We start from the raw sequence: 24369 nt of genomic DNA on the forward strand, positions 1-24369 counted from the left end.
CATTTCAAAATAAACTTTGTAATTCCTGTGGTTTTGAAAGCAGTACCTGGTAGAATCAGACCAATCCAACTGAATTTGCAGTTTGCATGAACCCATGACTGGGAAACTTAGTTCTCAGTGGCATGTTCAATTTCAAATGTGTTCTCAAGCATTTAATATTTTCGTAAGTTACTTTTCCTACTCACAATTTCTATAGAAACATTCAAATAAGGAGTTTTCATCAAATCCAAAGTATTTTCTAGACTTACTTCATGTTTACATGTTTATTGATCTGTGCAGTGATGTTACAAATCTGTCTTTATTTCAGCTACAGCTTTTAATAAGGGAGCAGATTACACTCTTTTTTTTTGAGAGAGAGCTGTGCTTTGGAATTCTTTGTCTTGGTTTTGATCATTTTTAATCTTTTTTCATTAACAAAACAGCTTGTCTCTTCTATGAATGTACTCTCATAATACAGAAGAAATAGTCAGAATGGTCCAGGTGAAGTGTTTTGTTCTTATTTTACTTGTCTGTTGCAGAACAAAGTGACTTCAATGACCTTCCTAACTGGCAAGGCGGTAGAAGATCTCTGCAGAATAAAGCAGGTAAACATTTTAATAGTTGACACTGAAAAATTGCTGTTATTTTTTTGGCTGTATGTTGCAGAGAAAATTCTAAGTAAATTGCTTCCATTCTTTACGGTAGATAAATTACATTACAGGTATCAGGCATCGTAATATTCTTGGAAAATGCGGTAGTATTAATGATGGAATTCAATCATATATACTGAATATTGTCATAGAATCATAGAAAGGTTTGCGTTGGAAGGGACCTTAAAGATCATCTAGTTCCAGTCCCCCCCTGCCATGGGCAGGGACACCTACTAAGTGTTGATCAAGCTTTTACTGAAACAGAACAGGGTGATATAAAATCTTCCTTAGATTTTTTTTTTTTTTTAATTACTATAGCTGGAAGAAAGAGCATCAAAGGAAGGAGAAGAGATCACCTAGAAAGTTAAAAAAAAAAAGACTGTTTAGGTTGTGTTTTATAAGGACCAACAAGCTGTTTGATTTCTTTTAGGGTACTTCTATTTGAATATACCTGAAATACTTGCACTAAGTAGTGCTATTCATTATTCAATATTCTGATGCCCGGCTTAGTGTTAAACTGTCTTTGCCTTTTATCTGCTTCAAATGGAATCATTTTTCATTAGAGAAATGCAGTTTAAAAGTTAGCAGAATGCCATGAGAAAAGAGAAGTCATTTATCCTCAGCACAAGTTTTTCTAGTTACATGATCTAATTCATATTTATAGCACACATCCGGCCATTTTAATTCTTCAGGTAACTGAAGACTTCTGTACTGAAACTCAAGTTCAGAATGGTATTCAATCTTTGTACTTCTGTTGCTCAGCCATGTGAGAGTTGCATAGTTTTTACACATAGAACAATGTATTTTGAACAGTGTGTTTTGACACTGATGTGACCCATCAGATACCTAAGGTTTCAAGCAAGCAGGTACCATATTGCGCTCAAAACTTTATTATTTGGATTATTGACAGTCAGTGATAAAATTCTTCAGGAAGACACATTTTCTTATTGCAGAGAGACAGTTTGCTTTTCTCTGCCTCGTAGCCTCAGAAAGCATTTAAGGCAGAGATACAGCTCCAAAAGATGTTACCAATCTGAACAAACAAAACTTTGGTATAGTGGGCTCATACTAAACAGTGAAGTGTGAGTGTGTATATAAGCAAACAGATCTGAAGTTTGTGTGTGTGTGTGTTTCTTATGAGTGTATAAATGTAGATGAAAAATATTGATGGACACATATACACCCCAAAAAATATTATTTATTATTTATTTATTAATATTTTTTTATTTTATTGTGAGGATACTGACATGGTATGCCTGGCCATCCAGCTAAATGAAAGAAGGCCATGGCAGAACTCAAGTGCTGGACTCCAGATCATTTGTACAGCTTGTTTGTTATCTTTCTCCCTGGTCTTAACTTCTGTCTGCTCAAACCCAGTGCCCAGGCATTTTTTCCAGGCATGGCTCACTCCCAGAAGACAGGTGGGACTTGACTAAGCTTTGCTTCTCTTTGCTGGACAGTCTCCTATCACTTCTCCAACATTTTTTTATCTTCAAACACACCTACATACTGTACCCCCTAACTCATGCATATTTCTGTCTCACGGTATTTAAAAAAAGTAGTCTTTTCTCCTGCAGCACATTTCAGTGCAGACACTGAGCATTAGCACAGAAGTGGGAAAGAACAGATGTTAGCTTCATTATCATTGAGCCTATGGATGTGAGGGAGGGCTCAGAGCAACCCAAGGGAGACTTAGGCCAACTTGGGTTGCTCTGGGCAAAGATGTGAGGCAGTGCGGTTTTTTGCTATGAGTAATGACATCACAGTTTAAATCATATAACAGTATTTTTAAAAGCATATTTATTTTAAAATAATCTGAATTTGATACAGTTCATTTGTCCTTTTTTCAGTTATTAAGTCTTGCATCTCTTGATAAGGGTATCAGACACTGACTTCCACAGAGTTACAATTTCTGTGGCGGGGTTTTATGTGAACAGGACTAAAATAACTACTGATAAGTGTGTGTTATATTTTCATCTAAATTATGGCAGTTTTGGGGTTTTTTGTTCTTCTAATTAAAAGTAGTGAGCAAATATTTCAAAGTGTTTTTGAATACATGAACTGTTACTTAGAGGATAAAAGGTGTAGATAGGCCAGTTATTTCTAATAGGCTTTACAAACAAAAAATAAGTGGCTGTATGTCATTGGTTTATAAGTTTATTTTTCATTTGAATTCATGAGGTTGAATGTTTTTATAATTACACATGATAGTCTTACTGCACAGGATGAAAATTTCATTTCAGAAACTGTATTGGTTCCATTGGTATATGAAGGGTTTGGTTTAGAGGTAAATGACTGACTTCGTTTGATGTAATGTCAGTTCCCATCTTTCCCATATTCCTGTTTAATAGGTAGACTTGGATTCAAGACATATTGGCTGGGTAACAAGTGAACTTCCTGGGGGTGATAATCACATCATCAAAATTGAATTGAAGGGTCCAGAGAACACACTAAGAGTTCGACAAGTGAAAATTCTCGGATGGAAAGATGGTGAAAGCATTAAAATAGCAGGCCAGATTTCTGCAAGTGTCGCTCAACAAAGAAACTGTGAATCTGAGACACTGCGGGTATTCCGACTTATTACATCCCAGGTGGGATTTTAATGATGTGAAATCATTAAATACTATGAAAGTTAGTGTAAATTGTAGACTTGCAGTACTTTATATTGTAATGCAAAATGTCAAACTTGCACAAGTTTTATCTTTCAGATAAGCTAATTGTCACAGTCTTTCTTCTAGGTATTCGGAAAACTCATCTCTGGAGATGCTGAGCCAACCCCAGAACAAGAGGAAAAAGCATTGTTGTCTTCCCCAGAAGGAGAAGAAAAAGTACACAATGTATTTATTTGTATTCTATCAATAATACTTTGCTGAAAAAATCAGGATGATTTTCAGTATTTGTCCTATGTCTTATGCTAAATAATTTTCAGATCAGAACAGAAATAAAATGACACAATTGCTTATTTTTTAAATATTAATCATTGATACTGGCTTTTATTAGTAAATTATAATTAGGGCATATCTTTTAATGGAAACATCAATTATGCCTACAATTACAGAAATACTTGACACCTGCAGCGATGGTCAGCCTGAAAGTCCTTCTTGCCTATTATCTTGTGCCTCAGGAGGGGCTCTGCTGGTGTTTCTAGTATTAAGAAACCACACTAGTATCCTTTTACCCCATAGTCTTCCATCTTCCAGCAAGAATAGTTTCATAATTGCTCCTGAAGAAGTCCCTGTGTATGGACTGTTCCGTTTAACAGCCAAAACTGGCCTGTCCCCAGTGAAAGGAATTCTGGCTTTCAGATGATAGATGGTTTTGCTCTAGCCAGAGCCTTGTGACAGTAACTTCCATAACTGAATTATTAATTTCTAACAGTGTATTTTTCTCACACATGCTGTGTGGTAACTTAGTTATGTGTTCCCTGTTTCTCTTATTGTGAAATGTATGAACTGAAAAGTATATTCTATGCACTGCTTTACAGAAGTAATCAGTGATTGTATTAAGCTACGTGAAGAGGCTGAATCTTGGATAATTATACTTGACTTGGTTTGCTTATCAATTATTTTATATTTATGTTCTGTTGCATTTTATTTCATGATCAAATTTCCTCAAAGAAAGTAAATACATCTAAGAGGTATTTATTACCCATAGTTAAATTGATTGTGCTTAGATACCTTATTTCTCTGTAACAGAAAGCTACAAACTTTTACAACAGCTTGTTGAATATTTCACGCTAATTGCTACAGTAATTAGGAAATGTTCTTGAAACCCTTGATCTAATATTAAATACACTTTTTATAAAGGCAACATCAGATGCAGACCTCAAGGAGCACATGGTAGGGATCATATTCAGCCGGAGCAAACTGACAAATTTGCAGAAGCAGGTTTGTTCATTCTGAAATGCTTTGTAGTTTAAATATTTGTGTGTTATAATAAATGAACTCATTTTCAATGAATATAGAACCTTTTATTTGACACTCTCGGTTCTTCTGTTGTTCTTTATAATCAAATTTTTATTTACATTTTAAATAGCATGTGTGTGTATTTTATATGAAAAACCTGCTGAAACTGACACTGAAAAAAATCCATTTTAATAGGATTTAAAAAAACCTATGCTATTATACTCAATTTAAAAACTTTATAATTGAGTTATAAATGGTACTCATTCATGTTTGCTGGTAATAATAGCATTATAGTAAGCCATCTCAGATTTCTAGGAGAGGTTCAGTGACAGTTCAGATTCTTAAGTGTGCACATTTTCAGCCCATTTCTGGAATGAAAAAGTATTTAGGTTTGATAAAATTTAATCATAAAAAAGTAATCAATGTATATATCATTATTATTTCCTGCAGCCAGTGAAAGATTGGCTTTGTGGTCTTCTTACTTATCTTTGTTTTTCTTAAAAAAGTGGTTTTGTTGTTTGGTTTTTTTTTGAATACTTTTTAATACACGAACTAAAGCATCTCTGATATTGTCTTCATTAAACCTATCATGAGACAGACATTGCTGTAAAGATTTTCACAGTAATACAAGAGGTTTTGGATTAATTTTGAAGTTTTTTAGACTAGTAAGTCTAATCTACCTCTTTTGTCACCTATCCTAGAAAGCTTTCAATTATCTTCAATATGCTTTTTAACATGCTATTGGTAAAATGAAAACACAGTTTCTAAGATTTATTTTTTAAGCTTCCTGAGGAGTAAACTAAAGAAGAGCCTAAGTATTTTAGTAAGTCCTTTTCTTTCGTGAGTGTTGAGTAAATGTATTTCTTTGATTGTTTTTTGGGGGAGGAAGGAGGAAGTAGTGTTAACTTGAATTATATGCAAAAAGCAAATTAAAAGGTAGAAACTACAATAAGAAAATACTTATTTCAATGAAATTTTTCAGAATGAAGATAAGCAAATTCAGTATTAATTCTAAATATTAATTCTGAAGAATTTTAATCTTTACTCTGAATTTAAATCTAAACTTTATTCTTCATTTGAATTTATGTTGAAAAGTAATTTAAGTACAGACCAGATTTCACAGGCTTCCCATTTTAATTATAGCTGTGAAGTTACATAAAATGCAATCTTTTTCGCTTTGTAAAGAGTTACTACTATATATTTGGCTTCTGTTTGGATAGGTGTGTGCTCATATAGTCCAGGCCATACGAATGGAAGCAACCCGTGTGCGTGAAGAATGGGAGCATGCCATCTCCAGCAAAGAGAATGCCAACTCGCAGCCTAACGATGAAGATGCCTCTTCTGATGCTTATTGCTTTGAGCTGCTGTCAATGGTTCTGGCACTGAGTGGTTCCAACGTAGGCCGGCAGTATCTGGCTCAGCAGCTGACTCTGCTCCAGGATCTCTTCTCATTGCTACACACTGCTTCTCCCAGGGTGCAGAGACAGGTGAGTGCTAACTGTTCCTTGTCTTGGTATTCCTAGAAAAAAAGTCTCGAAAATCCTGTAATTGTGTTCATGATAGTATAATATGTATTTGAACTTCTTTTTTTGTGTGTGTTTTCTTTTAAAAAATGTTGTCCCAATCCTATTCAGATCATCTCTGTATTCCACATAGAGAATAACTGTAAAAGCCACCCTTTCGCTATTGCAGGCATGAGGAGAGGGCAAAACTGGTGAGCCTTTAACAACAAATTACAAAATCTTTTTTGTTTTTTTTTTTCCCCCAGTTTCTGAATGGGGTTAAGATGATAAAGTTTTACGTGTCTGATATATAAATACATATAAAGTCCAGCATCAACAGAATTTGACAGTATAGAACTATTCGTAGGAAGCACAGTGTTGAAGACAATGAAGGCTACAGTTATGAAATTGAAGCAAATTCGCTTTTGAGTAAGTTTGTAATGCATTGTCTCCAAGAGCTAGAACTCAGGTGTAGGAACCCAGAGCTGCTTAGTTAATGCTTATATCATTATGAACCTCCGTCAGCAAACTATTCGGAAACGCCTTTGAGTAATATCACTCTTCCCCTTTCGTGTCTCTGTTCTGAAGGATTTGGAATAGGGCAGGATAAATTGCTTTCTCAAACCATACAATAAAGGGACATGCGGTTTGCTTGGCAGGGGCTGTTACTGAAATAAAGTAGGATGCACAAAAGCAGTTAATCATTTTGTGTGTCCTAATGGGGATCTTTCACAAGGAAATGGCCTTCATTTTGGAGTGATGCTGCAAAGGATTCTTCAGTGAATCTAAACTTCACAGTATTCAGTGAATCTTACTTCACAGTATCCCAGTTGTTCACATTTCAATTCATCTGTGTACTGTTACGTATGTTCAGTTTGTCAGGTATTTCCTTTCTGTCACAATGACTAAAAAGTCTCTTTTTTAATATGAAAGGTCAAAATCTGAAGTTGGCACTGCCTTGTGATGGCAGTACTTAAATTTAGACCAGTGTTATGTATTACATTTCAAAATTTAAGTTCATGCATTGCATTTGTCTGCCTTATTTCTAAATTATTACATGTAATTGCAAGAACCAGAGGTGCTCCTTTTAAATATAAGAGCTGTTAATTTTCCACATCTCAAATGTATGAAGTTTAAAAGCTGTTTTGTTTATTTATTGCAAATAAGAATTCTGTATAAAAAGCAGTTAAGTTTTCAGGTGTGGAAGGAAACTACTGAGGTGACTGCTCATTTTTTAGTAAAATCCCATGCCCACTGCACTGTGGGGAAAGGGTCTAAGAGTGAGTTGTACAAATACTTCTATCACTGTTGTCCTAAGTCTAGTACCAAGCATATTTTTGTTATTATATGAAGACCAAGTATTATTTGAGACTGGTTCTAGACTCTTTGGCATTGTCTCGTTGGGTATATTAATAAGCACTTCAAAGCAAGATAGAAACCTTACAGAATTTCTTACGCGTGTGATTTAAGTACAGAAAGTCGATTAAGTCCTTCTTACTGAAATAACTTGTGGAGAAAGACCTTATTTGATTTTGTTTGAAAACTCCAGCTGTCTCAGTAAGAGTTGTGGTGGTCTGATTTTATTCTCCAGGTAACATCATTACTAAGACGTGTTTTGCCCGAAGTAACCCCTAGTCGCCTGGCCAGCATTACAGGAGTGAAGTCTCTTCCGCCAGCAGATATAAGTGATATCATTCACTCAACAGAAAAAGGAGACTGGAACAAACTAGGTATCTTAGACATGTTTTTGGGATGCATTGCCAAAGCTCTCACTGTACAGCTAAAAGCCAAAGGAACTACAATAACAGGGACAGCTGGCACTACTGCAGGCAAAGGAGTTACTACAGTCACACTTCCCATGATCTTCAATTCCAGGTTTGTTTAAAAATATGTATATGTTCTCAAGCTAAAAACACAAAATAATGACATTCTTTGAAGTCAGTTATGTTGTCTTCGTTTTATAAATGGAAAAAAAAAAATGCAACTGAGTATGGATTTCTCTGTGCTGGATTTTTACAGGTAGTAACTAATTACTTGAATTTATTTCATGTCCTTTGCAGCTATATTCGGCGAGGTGAAAGCCACTGGTGGATGAAGGGTTCAACACCTACACAAATTTCAGAGATCATTATTAAACTCATTAAAGACATGGCAGCAGTAAGTTTCTATCTTTTAAATGTGTGGAGGATATTCACGTATTTCTGGTAATGAAGAGTAGGCTTTTTAATTACTTTCTATTACACTTAGTACTGGGTTGAGCTGTTTAAACGTGAGTCAGTCTGAAAAAGAAAAGGGTATAGTCTTCTAGGTAGAGTCTAGGCCTAGAAGCAGTAGGAACTGAGTTCCGATTCTGCTAAAGAGAAATCTAGTTTTGAAATAAGCTTTTAAAGAAGTCACTTGTACCAGAAACTTAAGAAGTAAACGGTAATTGTGTGTCATTTTCTACATTATTAACTTAGAAGCCTGATTTTTTTAATCTTGAGCACTCAGAACTCCACTTGGAACCAGAAGGTGTCTGTGGAGTAAGATAATAGTGTTGTTTTCATGTCACTGTATGTAGATTTTATATGTGGAGTTTCTGGTAAAGACCGTATGTTAAGATTGCTGCATTTCAGTCTTACTGAAATCTACATTTATAGTTGTTTATTACTTTAACCATCTGGGTTGAATTTTTCCATAGTTATTTCTGATACAGGCAATTTTTTTGGCAGAAGAATGCAATAGAAAGCGATGCACCTATTTCCAAAGTCAAAAAAAAACAAAACGCAACAGGTTTTGTATATATTATGGGGAAAAGAGTTTAGATAGGAGGTTGGTTTTGTTTTCCTTAATTCTGTACCTATTTCAGTGAGATGCTCTAAATGACACAGATTTTCCCCTGTGATTAACCTTTGAAAGCTTTTTCGGTATGTTCAGCTTTGGAGTCCTGTTTTCTAAGCCATTCATGTGTTTAGATTAAACAGATCCCTTCTCAAAGTTGCTGAAGCTGGATGGGAATTCTGTGCAATTGCTACTGTTGATTCTGACCAAGATTTCAGAATCTCACAATTCTTCCTTCGTTAAGAGTTACAATTAAAGTGTGTCTCATCCCTTAGCTGTGCTGGTCCTTGCATAAAATGATCGCTTTGTCTTTGCTTCCAATGTTCCAGTGACTAGAGAGAAAAGGTCTGTTGTAGGTGCCACTGTGATTCTGCGTGATGGATTTCTATTTCTGCATACTTTATGAACATTTTAGGAAATTGCATATAAAAATTAGGACCCCCAAAAATAGCAGTTGTAAAGGCAATTAAGTACTCAGAAGATAGTAAATGCCAGGATTAAGATGGTGTGCACCTGTATGTACATGCCCATATGTTTTTCTCAGGCACCCTGCTTCTTCTGGTGTGTAAGATGCAACATATATTGGGAATTAATTGGGGGGGAGGGGCAGGGGTAACTTGTTCAAGACTTTTTAAGGGCTGTCAGTATCATCTGTAGCCATTGTTGGCAGGCATGCTTTGGATAAGCAGGAAAACATCATGAAAATGCTGTATTCTCTTCTGCTGTATTTTTATATAGTTTCAGGCAAGTCTTTTAAAGCAAACTCTGTGGTCCTTGTTTTATGGGATTTTGGTTCACATGATGATGGGAGAGCCTGTCCCTTAATCAAGAGCTGATTAAAACTAAGCTGAGCAGAAGCTTCTGCCAGGTATCAAAGAATGAGATTAGTAGAAATAGATAATGGCTGGCTGACTAGAATCAGATGCTTGTATTGTTGTGTAAGCAGCTCCTCCAGCCAAGACCTTCACCAGTGAAACTTGTGTATCTGCTAATACCTGGTTCTCCAAAACCGGTGTAGAATTAGTAGGAAAGTTCTTAAACCTCTGATGTAAGATATGGCAACTTGTATGCTTATCCAGGGTATGCTAGGCTCCATCTCCCACATACCTGATAGCTTTCCAATAGTGCTGGCTGTTGGGTCTTGAATTCTCTTGTTTAAGAGAATGTAAATATTTATTATAAAAAGAGAGGGATCAAGTCACTTAGGTAAAGTGTAGTCCTCTCAGGTGTGGATATAAATCCCTTTCAGTAGATTCTGAATTGCTTAAAGAGTAGCAGCTCCTAAAGGAATGGCTGGGACTGAGTTTACTCTGAATTATTCAGTAGCCAAACAATAAGGTTCTTCCTCTCCTCTTCTGTAAAGAAGAGATCTGAACTTTATTCCCTTTCATTCTAGATGAGGGAGACCTAACTAAGGCTATTTAAAGGTGGGAGTAATAATGTTTTTTGATTATGTTTTGTCAGGGACCTCTGTGGTTTAGGGATACTCAAAACTTGTTCTGGGGTTCAGCCCTGTTACCCAAAAGAGAGTGGGGGAATAGAGGGGTTCTAGTTTAAAAACCTTTCTCTGAAGCTTTTTAGAACTGTATCTACATCCGAGTTAGTCACTGTAGCTTCCTTTTTAGAGTCCAGTGAGTCTTAGTTATTTTTGTCACTTTTAGTGTGAGGTTTAGAAATTTAGAGATCACATTTAGGATTCAGCAATCTCTGAATTCAGGACCTTTGGGGTATGAAGCAGTGCCATAGGTTCAAGGCTGGTTAAGAAAGTATGCTATAGTTCTGATGTTTTCTGTGTACTCCTCTTTATTTCTTTCAAATATTGAAACTGTGGAGAGTGTTCAGGAACACCAAACTGGACAAGTGAAGCTGTTTCTCCAGGGATCCATTGTAACCTGTGTGTTGTTCAGTCACTTATTTGTGCTCCAGCTCTGTATCTTTCTCTTGGTTGGGGGCTTTAGGAATATGCCTTTTCATTCTTCAAATCATATGCCCTCTACCTACACCAAGTTGGTTATTACAGTAGCTGCTCAGAGACTACCTTAGTCAGTCACCTCGGTATTTGAGGGCTGGTACTTGAGATCTGTCTGATTTAAAAACACATGAATTGTCAAAGTCGTCCCTGACTTCCTCTTATCTTGCGATGCTAACCTGATGTTGCTTGTAGCAGCTCTAATTGCAGTTTTAGTTGTTCTTAATCAAAGCTGTAATAAACTGAGTTTCCTCTTTAACAGGGCCATCTGTCAGAAGCTTGGTCCCGTGTGACGAAGAATGCTATTGCTGAAACCATCATAGCTCTGACCAAAATGGAAGAAGAATACAGATCACCAGTGAGGTGCATTGCAACAACCAGGGTAAGAATTTTACTGCACTTAACATTAGTTCACTGTAAATGTGCAGTAGGAGCCTGTCCAGGAGCCTTCCTATATTTTAGAAAAACCTTCTTTATACAGGATTTTTCAAGAAACAATACATAAAGTATATGGTTTATAGTCTCCAAATCTAGCTGTGTGCATTATGGAGAGGTAGTGTTTGTCCTGATAAGTCTTGCTTTCTCTGTGTCACACCAGATGCAGTTTTATTCTTTGTAGCAGAAATACACCAGTAAAAACCGAGTTGTGATTAAATAATGCATCTTGGGTACCTCCCAACCAATGAAGTGTTATGCTTATACGTTTGGGGTTTTATCCTTGAGGTGTAATTCTTCTTTAAGTTTGTGATATTTGTGATAAATTTTACTCAATTTATGAGCCCATTTGTGTAGAAAATTTCATAATATGTGTCAGGTGTCTTGTTCCAACACAGTTATTTTAAGTGGTTTGACTTCTAGGTCATCAGCCACATCTCAAGGCTATTACAAAAACACTCAGTATCAAACATTCTCTAGGACAATTAAGCTAAACTTTACCTCTGTCTAGTCGCAAAATGACAAAACATTTGCTGAGCCCAGTATTATTTACATAGGGTGGGGTTTTTTTCTTTCCCTTTACTTCTTCCATGAATCTTTTATAGAAGTTGGGACTAATTTAACATTATTAGGTTGCTTGAAACACCATGAAAAGCATACTTGTAAATTATTGCATGGCTTCTCAAGCATAATAACAACATGTAAAAGAAGAGGTTCGCAATGGTTACAGGCATTTGACACTCGTGTTATTTTTCATCTTAAAAGGCTGTGCCACTTACCCTTCTCATCCCATTATTCGTATATTCTCTGCTTGTTGGAAGACACAATCTCAGAGTACCACCAGCTCCTGCTGTAACTGTGTTAGTTCAAGCAGGTCATAGAGGAGCCCTAAACACCAGCCTAGCTCTCCTTGTCAGTGAACTTAGTTCTGTCACGGAGGTGTTGTTTTGGGGGTTGGGAGTCCAACAGACTTTTTTCAACAAAACCTATTTTGTTCAAATCAAACCTTTGAGCAAAACCATTGCAAGATGCACCTGACAAGTGTATTCCATTTTGGATTGCAGGCCTGCCAATAAATTACCCTCACGTAGCTCGTCTCTCTAAAATTTCACTGTAGTCATTGGAGAGGAAAAGAGGAAAGCTTCCTTTGAAGAATAGTTAGGTCAGAACCCTCTTCTAGGTAATCTCAAACACCCCATGCAGCAAGGGTAGAACATAGGGAAACCAAATAGTCTCATTGAGCTGAAGTTCTGTTGTTGTTGACATACCTGAAAGAAACAAGGTAGTTCCCAGAAAGTGAGTGAATTTTATTGTGTGCTTGACTTCTTGTGGAAAGTAGAAAACTTGCATTGTATGAGCAGGCTTCAGCTTATGATGACACTGTTTACAGGTAACAGTGACATTCTTATTTGCCACAGTTTGTATCTTTAGTGTTTGGAGTGGGGTTTTTGTTTGTTTGGGGTTTGGGTGGGGTTTTTTGTTTGGATTTTTTTTTATATATATATATATTTCTAAAACATTTAATTCTACCTTTCCTTTCAATAGCTATGGTTGGCATTAGCATCCCTCTGTGTACTTGATCAGGATCATGTTGATAGACTATCCTCTGGAAGATGGATGGGAAAGGATGGACAACAGAAACAGATGGTGAGACTGAATCATACCTTTTTGTGTTTATTTTGATTTATTCAGTAGTCAGAAAACTTAGAATGATAGGGAAAGCTAGACTTGGCCTAACCTTATTGCTCCCTGTTGTTCCCAGTGGAGATGTACATACATGTTTGAAGTATTTGTTCTAAACAAGCACTGCTCAGAAAAACAAATTTCCAACTTAAAACAGGTGGCAATTCTGTTGGTATTCAGGATGGAGCAAGGCCTTCCTAACACCTGTAGGATGGATTTTTGAGAGCAGATGTGACGTGCTCTGTCAAAGCTTTTTTCTCTCTGGATCTCTGTCACATAATGCAGTCAGTTCTTTCTTTGTGTAGTAACTTCTCTGTAACTTAGCTTCCTCTTCCCCATCTTGGAGAGTGATTACCCCAAAGAGAAAGAAACTTTCTAACTGGATTTAGTAAAGCTACCATTTACCCAAAGAATTTATAACTTTAATATGGAATATGATGGATTGAATTTCTGTCTATATTTTTCCAGTATCACAAAAAGCTTACGATTTTTTTTTAATACCCATCTGGAAAGAGCAAAATAATGAAGCTGATCTCATTACAACTTGGTTAGGTGCATCCCTGTGGGAGGAAAGGGGAGATTGTGACTTTCCACTAGCAGCTGAGGATGCTTAGAGCAAAGAAGCTTCCAAAGCAGTTTAGTATAGTTAGAATGAGAATACAGGAGACGCAGAGCTGCAGCAGCAGCAAGGACTAAAACCCTGCTGAGGTGATTAAGAAAGTCAAGGGACTTCTGCAGAGCTTTGGAAATGTCAGAGGAGTGATCCAAGACATCATCAAGCAGGGATGCTGAACCCAGTCTGAAATTCCCCACTCCTATATTGTAGCAGGATATTCAGATGTTGAGGTGAACTGTGTGTCCCCCTACCATGACTGTTGTTGAAAGGATTCTGTTCTAAGTTGCTTGAGCAGTATCATGGAAATCAGTGTTTGGGGAGTACAATGGAATCTTGTTCTCAGACGTATGTATATGCATAATCAAATCAGTCATTGAACTCGTCATTTGTACAGATATTTTGAACTGCAAAACAGAACTGTGTTAAATTTATATATATGTATCAGTGGAGCAACCCAATTTTATGATGGATTTTAAAGTTTATTGCTACAGCTGTATTATCTCTGAGTTATAGGTGGCCTACAGTTTTGATTAATGTTTGAACAGAGTAAACATGCCATATCAAAGTAATGAAGGGTAAATATCCTACCTGTTGACTGACCCAAGTACTCACAGCTGAACTTTTCTGTTAACGTGCCCATAACCCGTTATTGTTACCACATAAATGTTTTCTCAGACTAGTTGAAAAGTGTCTCAACTATACTACTGAAAGCCACATTTTTTCTACATCATGCAAAATAAGAGATGAAGAATATCAGAAGAACTGATGTAGTAAATTGGGGGGGGAGTTGTGTCCTGGAGTAGTTATTTAGATCCTAATGATTCTAAAGATACAATTAATAGTCTAAACAAGCTCTTTACTCCCTTTACTGATTTGGGGGGAAGGGGGGGGGGGGGCGGGATGAATGGGGAGAGAATAAAAACAGATGCAGAAAGGAAATGAGCGATTTAATAGAATTATTTCTTCTTTTTTTCCTCCAGCCAATGTGTGATAACCATGATGATGGTGAAACTGCCGCAATCATTCTATGTAATGTCTGTGGGAACTTGTGTACAGATTGTGACCGATTCCTTCATCTCCATCGGCGAACAAAAACTCATCAGAGACAGGTAGAGTACACATGACACCGTGTTGTGTGCACTGCATGCATTGTGTACATTTCCCCTATTAATATATAACCAACAGGCAGTAGCAAGTATCAAATCTGAAAATGGCATTTTCCCTCACTTTGGAAATGGGATAATTTTCCATTTAATTCTTTTTAGGTTTTGTTTGTTTTTTTTTTTTAGTTAAATTCCCTTGTCCTTTATCTTCTCAAGATTAGAAAATCTGTATCAGTCCCTAATTCTGACACTTACTTTTTTTCTCTCTTGTTCTGACATTGTTTAGGAACATTTTCAGGAGAATCTAGGAACTTCTTAAGTAAACTTTGGTTCTTTATTTCTGTTAAATTGTCATCTCCTTTACTACTTCTGTCATATGAGTCAGTACTTGTCAACCCCCAATTTTCAATGTAGATACCTTTTTAAATATCCGGGAAGACCACTTGACAGCAGATATTCCTACTTGTTCCTTTATGTCAGTCTTCTCTTATTTTTCAATATTCCTCCAGCTCTCACTGTCTTTCACAGCTAAGTATGTTGTCATATCCATAACCTTGAAATTCTCCTGACTTCTTTTGGTCTTGTTTTTAGAATTGAAACATCTCACCTGCTTTGATTTAGATGAGTTTTTATAAATTGCTGTGTACTCTGCTAATTAGTTTTATTTTGTGTTATTCTTTTATCCTCTTCATCTCTAAACTTAAAACCACATTCTCCTTTGAATATTTCTTTTTCTAATTGAAATTAATGTTCAAGATTCTATTACTTGTGAAACTACTGAACATTTCCCCTTTTTTGACTTTCTCTTTTGTGGTCCTTTATTTTCCCTTTACTCTGATTATTTACATATGTACAAAAGCTAAATATAAAATTACATGTTAATAACGTTAATTTAATAGAAACCATTCCTCTTCTCCCTCTCCTAGAGTACATCTACATCAGCTTTTTAGTTAGGATCAGGAATGGGCTTTTCAAACATACATTTATCTCTCTTTGACATGCATTGATTTGTGTTATAGAGCAGCTTTGGAGTGCATGAACTGGATTCCATTCTGGTAGGACTAAAACCAACAAAACAAGATAGATGAAGGGACACACTGCTAATGGTCATCAGTGCAGGGGATCAGCTAGTCTAGAGCACGTGTGATGTAAACATCAGGTCATGGGCACTGAGTTTGACTCTACAAATCTCCTTGGTGCCTCCGCATTGGCAGTGTAGACTCAGCCTGGAAGTTGCATGGGGATCTGTTACTTTCTATTTCTTTGCCAGAATCTTTGCAATCCCCCTTGAAATCTTCCTGTTTTGTCATCCCAAGAAGATGATTTTTTTATGTCTACTCTTCCTTCATGCACAGCACAGTCTAGTCTCATTTATTTCTCTGATTTCTCCTATATAGCCTGTTCAGATTACAGTTGATAAAAAGTAAGTTCTTATCTCACAGAAGTCCTCACATCTCTCCTTTAATCTGTCCAAAATAGCTACTTATCAGATTTTTCCTATTTACTTCTTAAAGCATGTTTAAACGTCTACTCTTTATTCACCACCTTTTTACCTTTACATCTCTCATGTTAAGCACCTAATTTAAACTTTAAACTGTCATGTTCCCTGTCTCCTGTTTTCTGTTAGCTTTGTTCTTTGTCCATCTTCTGTCATACATTCCTGTCTTTAATGTATTTTCTTTCCCTTCAAGAAAGGACAGCCTGTAAGTTACTGTGAATACTCTGTGAAGTAATTAGGGGTTAATTTCATGAGTCTAATAGGAAGTAATACAAAGTTTAAATTGAGTGTATACATCCCCATACCCAGGAAAATTCTAACTTTTATTGCATTGCAGGTGAAATGAATGAGAACAGAACTGCCTTCAAAACCTAGGAAAGGAGAAAAACAAGAAACTGCGTGAAGTCCACTAAGGATTTCATTTTGCAAAAATTTTATATTTTCCTCATTGTAGCCAAAAGCATCCACTGGTTATATAAAAGTCAAAAATATTAATATTACACACTTAAGTAATTGTTACTGCATAGTACCTATTATTATAATCGTAATTATCAATGTTGCTTTGATCAGCTACTAGTATGGTGAAGATATGTGAAGATATTTCTAGTGTTACCTTGTGCTTTTAATATACCGTGGCCTACTAGATGAGTTGGATAGTAGTTACGAAGTCATAGGTCCGTATTTTTAAAGTGGAAAAAATGTTGTGCAGCATTAATCTTACATATTTTTATTTCTAAAAACACCTTTATCCATTCTGCAATATATACAAATGATAGGATGCCTAAAGAAAAGCACCTTCAGTAGACAAACTCCAGAGAATCTGTAGAACATCTGATGAAAACCCAAAAAAGCAGTGACAAAGATAACATATAGAGATGCTATTTATTACCTGTTTGGTTAACCTGACAGGTATTCAAAGAAGAAGAAGAAGCTATCAAAGTTGATCTCCACGAGGGTTGTGGCAGGACCAAACTTTTCTGGCTGATGGCACTAGCAGATTCTAAAACTATGAAGGCTATGGTGGAGTTTAGAGAACAGACAGGTAAAACACAACTGTTATTGCTCTTTATCCTGATGATTTTTATCTTTTAAATGAGCATTTGAAAAGGGGTTGGGAATCAATCAGTTGGGGTTTTTACCTGGTTATGGGCAATGCTTTTAACCGTTTGTTAATAAAAATAAAATATTCAACTGCATAAGAACTGCTGTTTTTCCGGTGGCTTTCTGCAATTGTTGTTTAAATGTCTGTAGTTAGAATATCAGTCTCTTCTGTTTCATTACAACAGTTTCTGGTTTTGTTTACTCTTGTGGACTTAGGCAAGCCAACCACCAGCAGTTCTGAAGCGTGTCGTTTCTGTGGATGTAGGAGTGGAACAGAGTTATCAGCAGTGGGAAGCGTTTGTTCTGATACAGATTGCCAGGTGTGTATGAACAAGTATCAAACATTATTAATTACATAAATAGAAAAGACTGTACGATCAAATTGATTTCTTCTTTTGAGTACACCTTGTTCATCCCTGTGGTCCATTTTAAATCAGAGTTTTCATATGAAAAGGTTTTAATACTGAATATTATAATTTAAAATACTTCTGAGTTTGTAAATGTTTAATTACACACTACAAACACCAGTAGTCGACCAAAATATTGGGTAGTTTCAATACTGTCTTCAAAAGTATCTTAAGTTTTCACAATAGCATTTGGCTTCTAAAGTAAAATGCACACTGTCAATGTAAAGTCTAGTGTACTGGAACTCTTGATAAAAGTAGTTTGTGTTAACAATCTATTTATTATGTGAGCATAGAACATTTAGGGCTTGGCCAGATTTGTCAAATGTATCCTAATACACACACTGTACAAAAGGTGCAGTTTTTCTCAAGTACCTGCTGTAGCTGTAAAACAGTGTGAATCATGATTCTTTCCTCTTCATTTACTGCATAAACCAGTAATGCTTCAAAAAGCAACACTATATCAGACCCTCCTGTGGTCTGGTATTTTCCAGAGGGGAAAAAAGGGATTAATCATTTACTTTCATTTACTTTTAATAGGAGTATGCTAAAATTGCCTGCAGCAAGACACACCCCTGTGGCCATCCATGTGGAGGCGTCAAGAATGAAGAGCACTGTTTGCCATGCTTGCATGGCTGTGATAAGAATGCTACAACTCTTAAACAAGATGCTGATGACATGTGCATGATCTGCTTTACCGAAGCACTTTCAGCAGCACCAGCTATCCAGGTTTATCTTTTTTGTCCCCATTTAGAGATTAATATTATGGTTGAAATGTCAATTGTGGAAGAAGTTAAAATATGAAGTCCTTTAAATCATACTCTTAAGAAATTCAAGACAGACACTGTAACAGTACATAAATTGCTTAAAAAGCTTTCTTTTTGTCTGGCATTACTGCTGTTTCAAGACAGCAGATCGTATCAATTTAGATTGCTGTGTCTGCTTCATTAAAATATATGCTAATTTATAAATAAGTAAAACAACTGAGGTAATTAATGGATATAATTCATATATTTCATATGTTCACTGGTAGTTTTGGAGTGGAAAGGTTATAATTTAAATGACCATTTTATATTCTTTCTCTCTGTTAAGAAAATAAGGGTCTTCTAGGATTCTATTCTGTAATTGATATATGTTGCCACTTGATCTTCTACTTCAGTGGTTAACTGAACTGTTCACTCACATGTATTCTTTTCTAAAGCTGGACTGCAGCCACGTTTTCCATTTGCAATGCTGTCAACGAGTACTAGAAAACAGATGGCTTGGGCCAAGGATTACTTTTGGGTTTATGTCCTGTCCGATTTGCAAGGTAAATGAGCTATGTGCTTACTGCCTAGGTCAAACAAGCTACCTAATACTGTCTTGTCTCTATTTTTTATTAATAATATATTGCTTGTCACAATATAAATTACTTATACATCACTTGTTTCCTTAATTTTTCATGTCACTAAAGAAATGGTATCCTTGATGTATCTTCTTAACCTTTCTATACTGTTTCTTGAAGTAAAGGTCCTCTTATAAAGAAAGCATAATGGAGACATTATATTAATGCTGATTTATTCTTAGCACCATCAGTTTGTAAATTCCCAATATTTGGGGACAGTGGGGAGGGGAGGAAGTAAACTTAATGCACATTATTGTCTGAAGCAGAAAACTTGGCTTCTCTATTTTACTAAACCCTTTTAAAGCTGCTTTGCTTTTCAGTATGAGGATGGAGCTGAAGAATACGTGTACTTGGTTCAGCTTAAATCACTAAAACTTCCTCTTGTGCTCTACAAAATTGTAGTTGCTGTAAGCAAAAGCATATGATAGCTGCAGGGAAGGGAGAGCACCTTAACATCCTAGGAATGTGAAATTTGTGAATGACCAGCCATTCTGCATGTTCTGTTTCTTCCTTCATGCTGTGTTTTGATAATTTGCGGCAATAGCTTGTGATCATTAAATGATAAATAGCTTGCAGTATTAGTCATTAGTCCTAATTGCTGAGCAGTAAGTCAAAAAGGACCCAAATTAGAGAAGACATACAATCAGAATATTCCTGTGCTGTGGTGCACATTTCATGTACCCTTTACCATCCCTCTGTGGTCGTTACAGTCTGTTGTAAGGGCCGATGATTTCATGTAGCAAAAGACCATATAAATAGCATTCCTGGTTATTATTTTTGCAGGAAAAAAAAAGCATTTTGCAGCAAATAAAGCGTACAAATGAAATGTCCATTACCTGAGCTCTTAGGTTTTATGACATTCATAATGCTTTTGTGTTTGACCATAATACAGATTATCACAGCTGTTGTAATAAAGATACAAGATATTTTAATCAGCTGTTTTTTTTTTTATTTCAGAACAAAATCAATCATACAGTATTAAAGGATTTGCTTGATCCAATCAAAGAACTCTATGAAGATGTAAGGAGAAAAGCACTAATGAGATTGGAGTATGAAGGGTTGCACAAGAGCGAGGCCATCACAACACCAGGTGTTAGATTTTATAATGACCCAGCTGGCTACGCTATGAACAGATATGCTTATTATGTTTGCTACAAGTGCAAAAAGGTATGAGGATTAGTACTTTCTCAAATTAAATGTTATAGTTTCAAAAGTAATGTCTTAGGGAACATATATTTAATGTATTGTGTGTCGAGGAGGGAAGCAGGAAAAGAGATCGTTAAATCATTATAAAAACAAGGTGTTGGGCAAATTAAATGTACATAATGTCTTACCTTGTAAAGCTCAAAGGTATATACAGAGCAGGTCAGAAACCAAAAGCATATTGAGTCAGTAGCCTTCTTAGAACAATGTGCAGATGATGCTGTGTTAGAATACCAACTGTCCCTTTCTCCCACTTCCAACCTACACTTTACATGATTATTAAAATAGTCTAAATACAGGTTTCATTCTAACTCTGACATGGAAAGTTCCTAACCTAAGATTCCACTGAAATACTACTTTTACCAAGTTGGAGTTCACTGCAACTGCAGTAAACTGACTTGGGGGGGAGAAGTGTTAGAAGAATCAAAAAGGAGAAGGAGGAAATGTGTGGTCTAGCCTGATGGACTCTGGGTGATATATGTACAGTTTTAATTTCCTGACATACGTTCCATAGGACTCTCCCTTTTCTTTCGTCTGCAGAGTTTGGGGGAAGCTGGACTTCCTCCTTTCTCATAGTTGCCTTGAGACCATTTTCCCTGTCCTTTTACAATCATTGCAAAAAGGCGAGAATTGCTGAGAACTTTCTGTGTTGTCTTATTAATAAAATGATAACAGAGGAAGGAAGTTAGTTACTTATTGCCTCATCTCGCCACTCAGTGTGAAAATACTTTAGTAGATGAGGAAATTAATTCATCGTTGGTACATTTTTGTGCCCAGTGTGTCCTGGTAGAATATGATGAGAAAGTAGAAAGAATCTGTAGAAAACAGCAAAATCTTGTGATAAAGGATCCTACATATGCATAAAACCTGATACTCCTTTCAGCTGGTAAAAAGCCCTGGTAGAATACTTACCTGCTGCTTTCAGCCTCAGTCCTCTCTTTCTTACATACAGTTGATAGAGCATCCAAACGGTTTCAAAAGCCTTACACTCACTTGCATAGGTCAGAGTATCTTGCACAATTTGTTGTCTTGTTTATCCTGAGATCGAGAGATACTGTCTTAGTGCCTCAAAAACGTGTCTGGAATCATAGTCAAGAGATATTAAAATAGCGAAGACAACTGTAATGGCTGTTACTCATCATTTCCCTCTTACAAATACTAGTTGTCTCTGGTTTAATCTGCAATCATTTTTGTATAAAATTAAGGCATATTTTGGTGGCGAAGCTCGTTGTGATGCTGAGGCTGGACAAGGAGATGACTATGATCCGAGAGAGCTTATTTGTGGTGCGTGCTCTGATGTTTCGAGGGCTCAGGTAAGTAAAGAACTCTGATGCCTGTTTTTGTTTCATTCCGAAGCTCCAAGTACCTGAGCTGTACAGCAATTCACAGTCATTTGTAATTACATGTATTGTATAGTATTAACCACAGCATGTCGAAGTGTGTAGTTGCATTGTTGCAGCATGGGTACTTCAGTTATTGATGTTTGTGTTCTTTTGTTTAGATGTGTCCCAAACATGGTACGGATTTCTTAGAGTACAAATGCCGCTATTGCTGTTCGGTCGCTGTTTTCTTCTGTTTTGGGACAACACATTTTTGCAATGCTTGCCATGATGATTTCCAAAGAATGACAAGCATCCCTAAAGAAGAACTCCCACACTGTCCTGCAGGTAGTATTTTTACAAAGCAAACTTACCACACTGAATTCTGAGATAAGTTCTAATCGATACCCTTCATACTGATAATTCTTAGGAAAACCACGGAGTTAGGCATATAAATTTTAAGTTCAGTACCTTGAATGATACTAGAATTTGTTCTATGCATACTTTTGTTTTCTTTCATTTTTCTGGCAATAAAACAGGCAATGTCATCACACTGATCATTTAAACGTTAGATATTTTGATACAGAAAGACATTTCAAATTCCTTATTCCCAATTGCAATTCAGACTCCTGATTATAGAATCATAGACTGATTTGGGTTGGAAGGGACCTTAAAGCTCATCTGTTTCCAACCCCACTGCCATGGGCAGGGACACCTTCCACTAGACCAGGTTGCTCAAGCCCCATCCAACCTGGTGTGACAATGCATTAAATTCATATTGAAAAAGTTAAAATGTTATTAAATGCTGTATCTGTAGCTAGGTACCTGCCATGTGCAAACTTGCCCCAAGGCCTTAGTTTCTAACTTCATGTGCCACTGAATTGATCTTAATTAATCATATCATTTACCTTGCTGTTGGGGAAAAAAAAAGTGAGATCAATCTTTTAAAGGTATTTACATGAAAGAAGTAAACAAAAAAATATAGTTCTTGGTATAACCTTATTAAGTATTGTTTTCTGCAGTGTTACTCCCTGTTCATATTTACTGGTTTTGCTTTTAGATTGTGGAACTTCTCCCACAGTATTAATGAGATTAAGCTTATTTTGGTGATTCTCCCTATAAGCTCTTCTTACATTGAACTTGATTTATTTTAAATTCCATGGCACTTGGATCATTTGGGTTTTTTTTTCTTCAAATACCAATTCAACATTTGACATAAGTGTTTTAAGGAGCTAACAGTTTTCGATCATATTTTGTCAGATCTAATTGATATTGTTTCTCATGGCTTATTAAGCCTTTAGACTTCTTGATTTTGACTGTGTGAAGGCACCTTTCTACCTGCTGCTTCTTAAGCCTTCATTTTTGATGCCTTATAAATTTGTATTATGGAAGTATTACATTCACTTAGCATGGTGTTTTTTGAGGAAACGTATATATATATATATATATATATATACGTGTTTGTTTCCATTGTCTGCAAGCATTAATCTTTTCTGTTGTTTTTTTTTCCTCTATTTTCCCCCCTCACCCTTAAATTCACTGTAGGTCCCAAAGGTAAACAACTTGAAGGAACAGAATGTCCACTTCATGTTGTCCATCCACCCACTGGTGAAGAATTTGCTCTGGGTTGTGGGGTTTGCAGAAATGCTCACACTTTTTAGACTAGCATTTTTTTTTTACCAGAGCAAAGCAGGTGCCCTCATCCCTCAAGTGTCCTGAAAATAAAGTCCAGCTGGGATGAGGACGGGACCATTTCATAACCCAGGTAAAAGGAACAATTTACAGTGCAAGAAGGATGCCAAATACCATGTACATAATTCTTGCTGTGAGATATTGACATTTTTTGAACCGAGACATCAAAACTTGTGAGGTGTTTGCATGTGGCCATTACAGTCATCGCCTAGGAAACATTGGACATTTACAAATAAATAATTACTATTAAAGGATCTGTGTGTCTGTGGACTATGAATGATGCTGGCTTTCAGGAGAAAGAAAAAAATATTGATTATTGTATACTGACTTTTTGTAATCTTGTACAATTGTAACGCATCACAAGTGGGGATGGGAAAGAGGAATATTCTGGTTTATTTCCTAGACTGTTATAAAAAACAATTGTGTTAGGAAGACATAAATGTAACAAGTATCATGCTGTATATAAAGGTATCAATGTTTGTCCTGTATAAGAATTATTAAATTACAACAGCAGTTTCATTTAAACTTCTGGGTTATGTTTGAGCCTGAAATTTTAATGAAGTGCAATACTGAGTGTGCCTCATATCTTGCAGCTGTAAACATAATGGAATGTACATGTCAATAAAGCCACTGTACATTTTTATACAGTGAAAGTCTAATGAATGTGTAAGCTTCTGTGTTCAGACGTGTGGTTTTTTTTGTAAATGGGAGGAGAGGACAGGAGGTGTCATAATTACTTTCGTAGGCTCTCTTAAAAAGTAGTAGAGTTTGTTGGGTAAACTGGTGGTTATGGAAGTACTTAAGACATAAAAAGTGCTGCTCAAATCTGTAACAAAAAAGCTGGATAAATGTACTAGCGTTCATGTGAAGTATTGCCATTTCAATTTCCAACATTTTAAAACACAAGAGGAGACTCCATTTTAAATTACTATCAGTCAGTTATATTTTACTCTTAGGACAAGTAGCCTTTTGCCATGAATCCCAAAATGTTCATTTGATAAAAGTCCCCAAACACCTGCTGCTGTATAGTGAAAGCAAACTATAACTTCAGCTGAAGGGTTTTTTTCCTGTAAGACTTTTCTCTTGAGATTTTCAGGGTATGTTCA

At 36.2% G+C, this 24369-nt stretch overlaps 1 protein-coding gene across 1 annotated transcript in view; it reads left to right on the top strand.

Annotated features, from left to right (window-relative positions):
* Positions 1-23922, top strand: part of MYCBP2 (MYC binding protein 2) — a 182462-nt gene extending 158540 nt beyond the window's left edge. The window contains exons 66-83 of the mRNA XM_061445258.1: positions 519-584; positions 2981-3220; positions 3368-3466; positions 4436-4516; positions 5755-6021; positions 7628-7911; positions 8097-8193; positions 11088-11207; positions 12806-12907; positions 14540-14668; positions 17070-17202; positions 17478-17581; positions 18206-18394; positions 18867-18974; positions 20007-20216; positions 21458-21565; positions 21754-21919; positions 23117-23922. Of these exons, the coding sequence (XP_061301242.1) occupies positions 519-584; positions 2981-3220; positions 3368-3466; positions 4436-4516; positions 5755-6021; positions 7628-7911; positions 8097-8193; positions 11088-11207; positions 12806-12907; positions 14540-14668; positions 17070-17202; positions 17478-17581; positions 18206-18394; positions 18867-18974; positions 20007-20216; positions 21458-21565; positions 21754-21919; positions 23117-23232 (2619 nt within the window). The 3' untranslated portion in view covers positions 23233-23922. The remainder of the gene's footprint in view (positions 1-518; positions 585-2980; positions 3221-3367; positions 3467-4435; positions 4517-5754; positions 6022-7627; positions 7912-8096; positions 8194-11087; positions 11208-12805; positions 12908-14539; positions 14669-17069; positions 17203-17477; positions 17582-18205; positions 18395-18866; positions 18975-20006; positions 20217-21457; positions 21566-21753; positions 21920-23116) is intronic.
* The last annotated feature ends 447 nt before the right edge of the window (positions 23923-24369 follow it).

The sequence above is a fragment of the Pezoporus flaviventris genome, unplaced genomic scaffold, assembly GCF_033815535.1.
Source record: "Pezoporus flaviventris isolate CSIRO_AGI_PZ_B2104156 unplaced genomic scaffold, CSIRO_AGI_Pfla_v1 ptg000003l, whole genome shotgun sequence".
Taxonomy (NCBI): domain Eukaryota; kingdom Metazoa; phylum Chordata; class Aves; order Psittaciformes; family Psittacidae; genus Pezoporus; species Pezoporus flaviventris.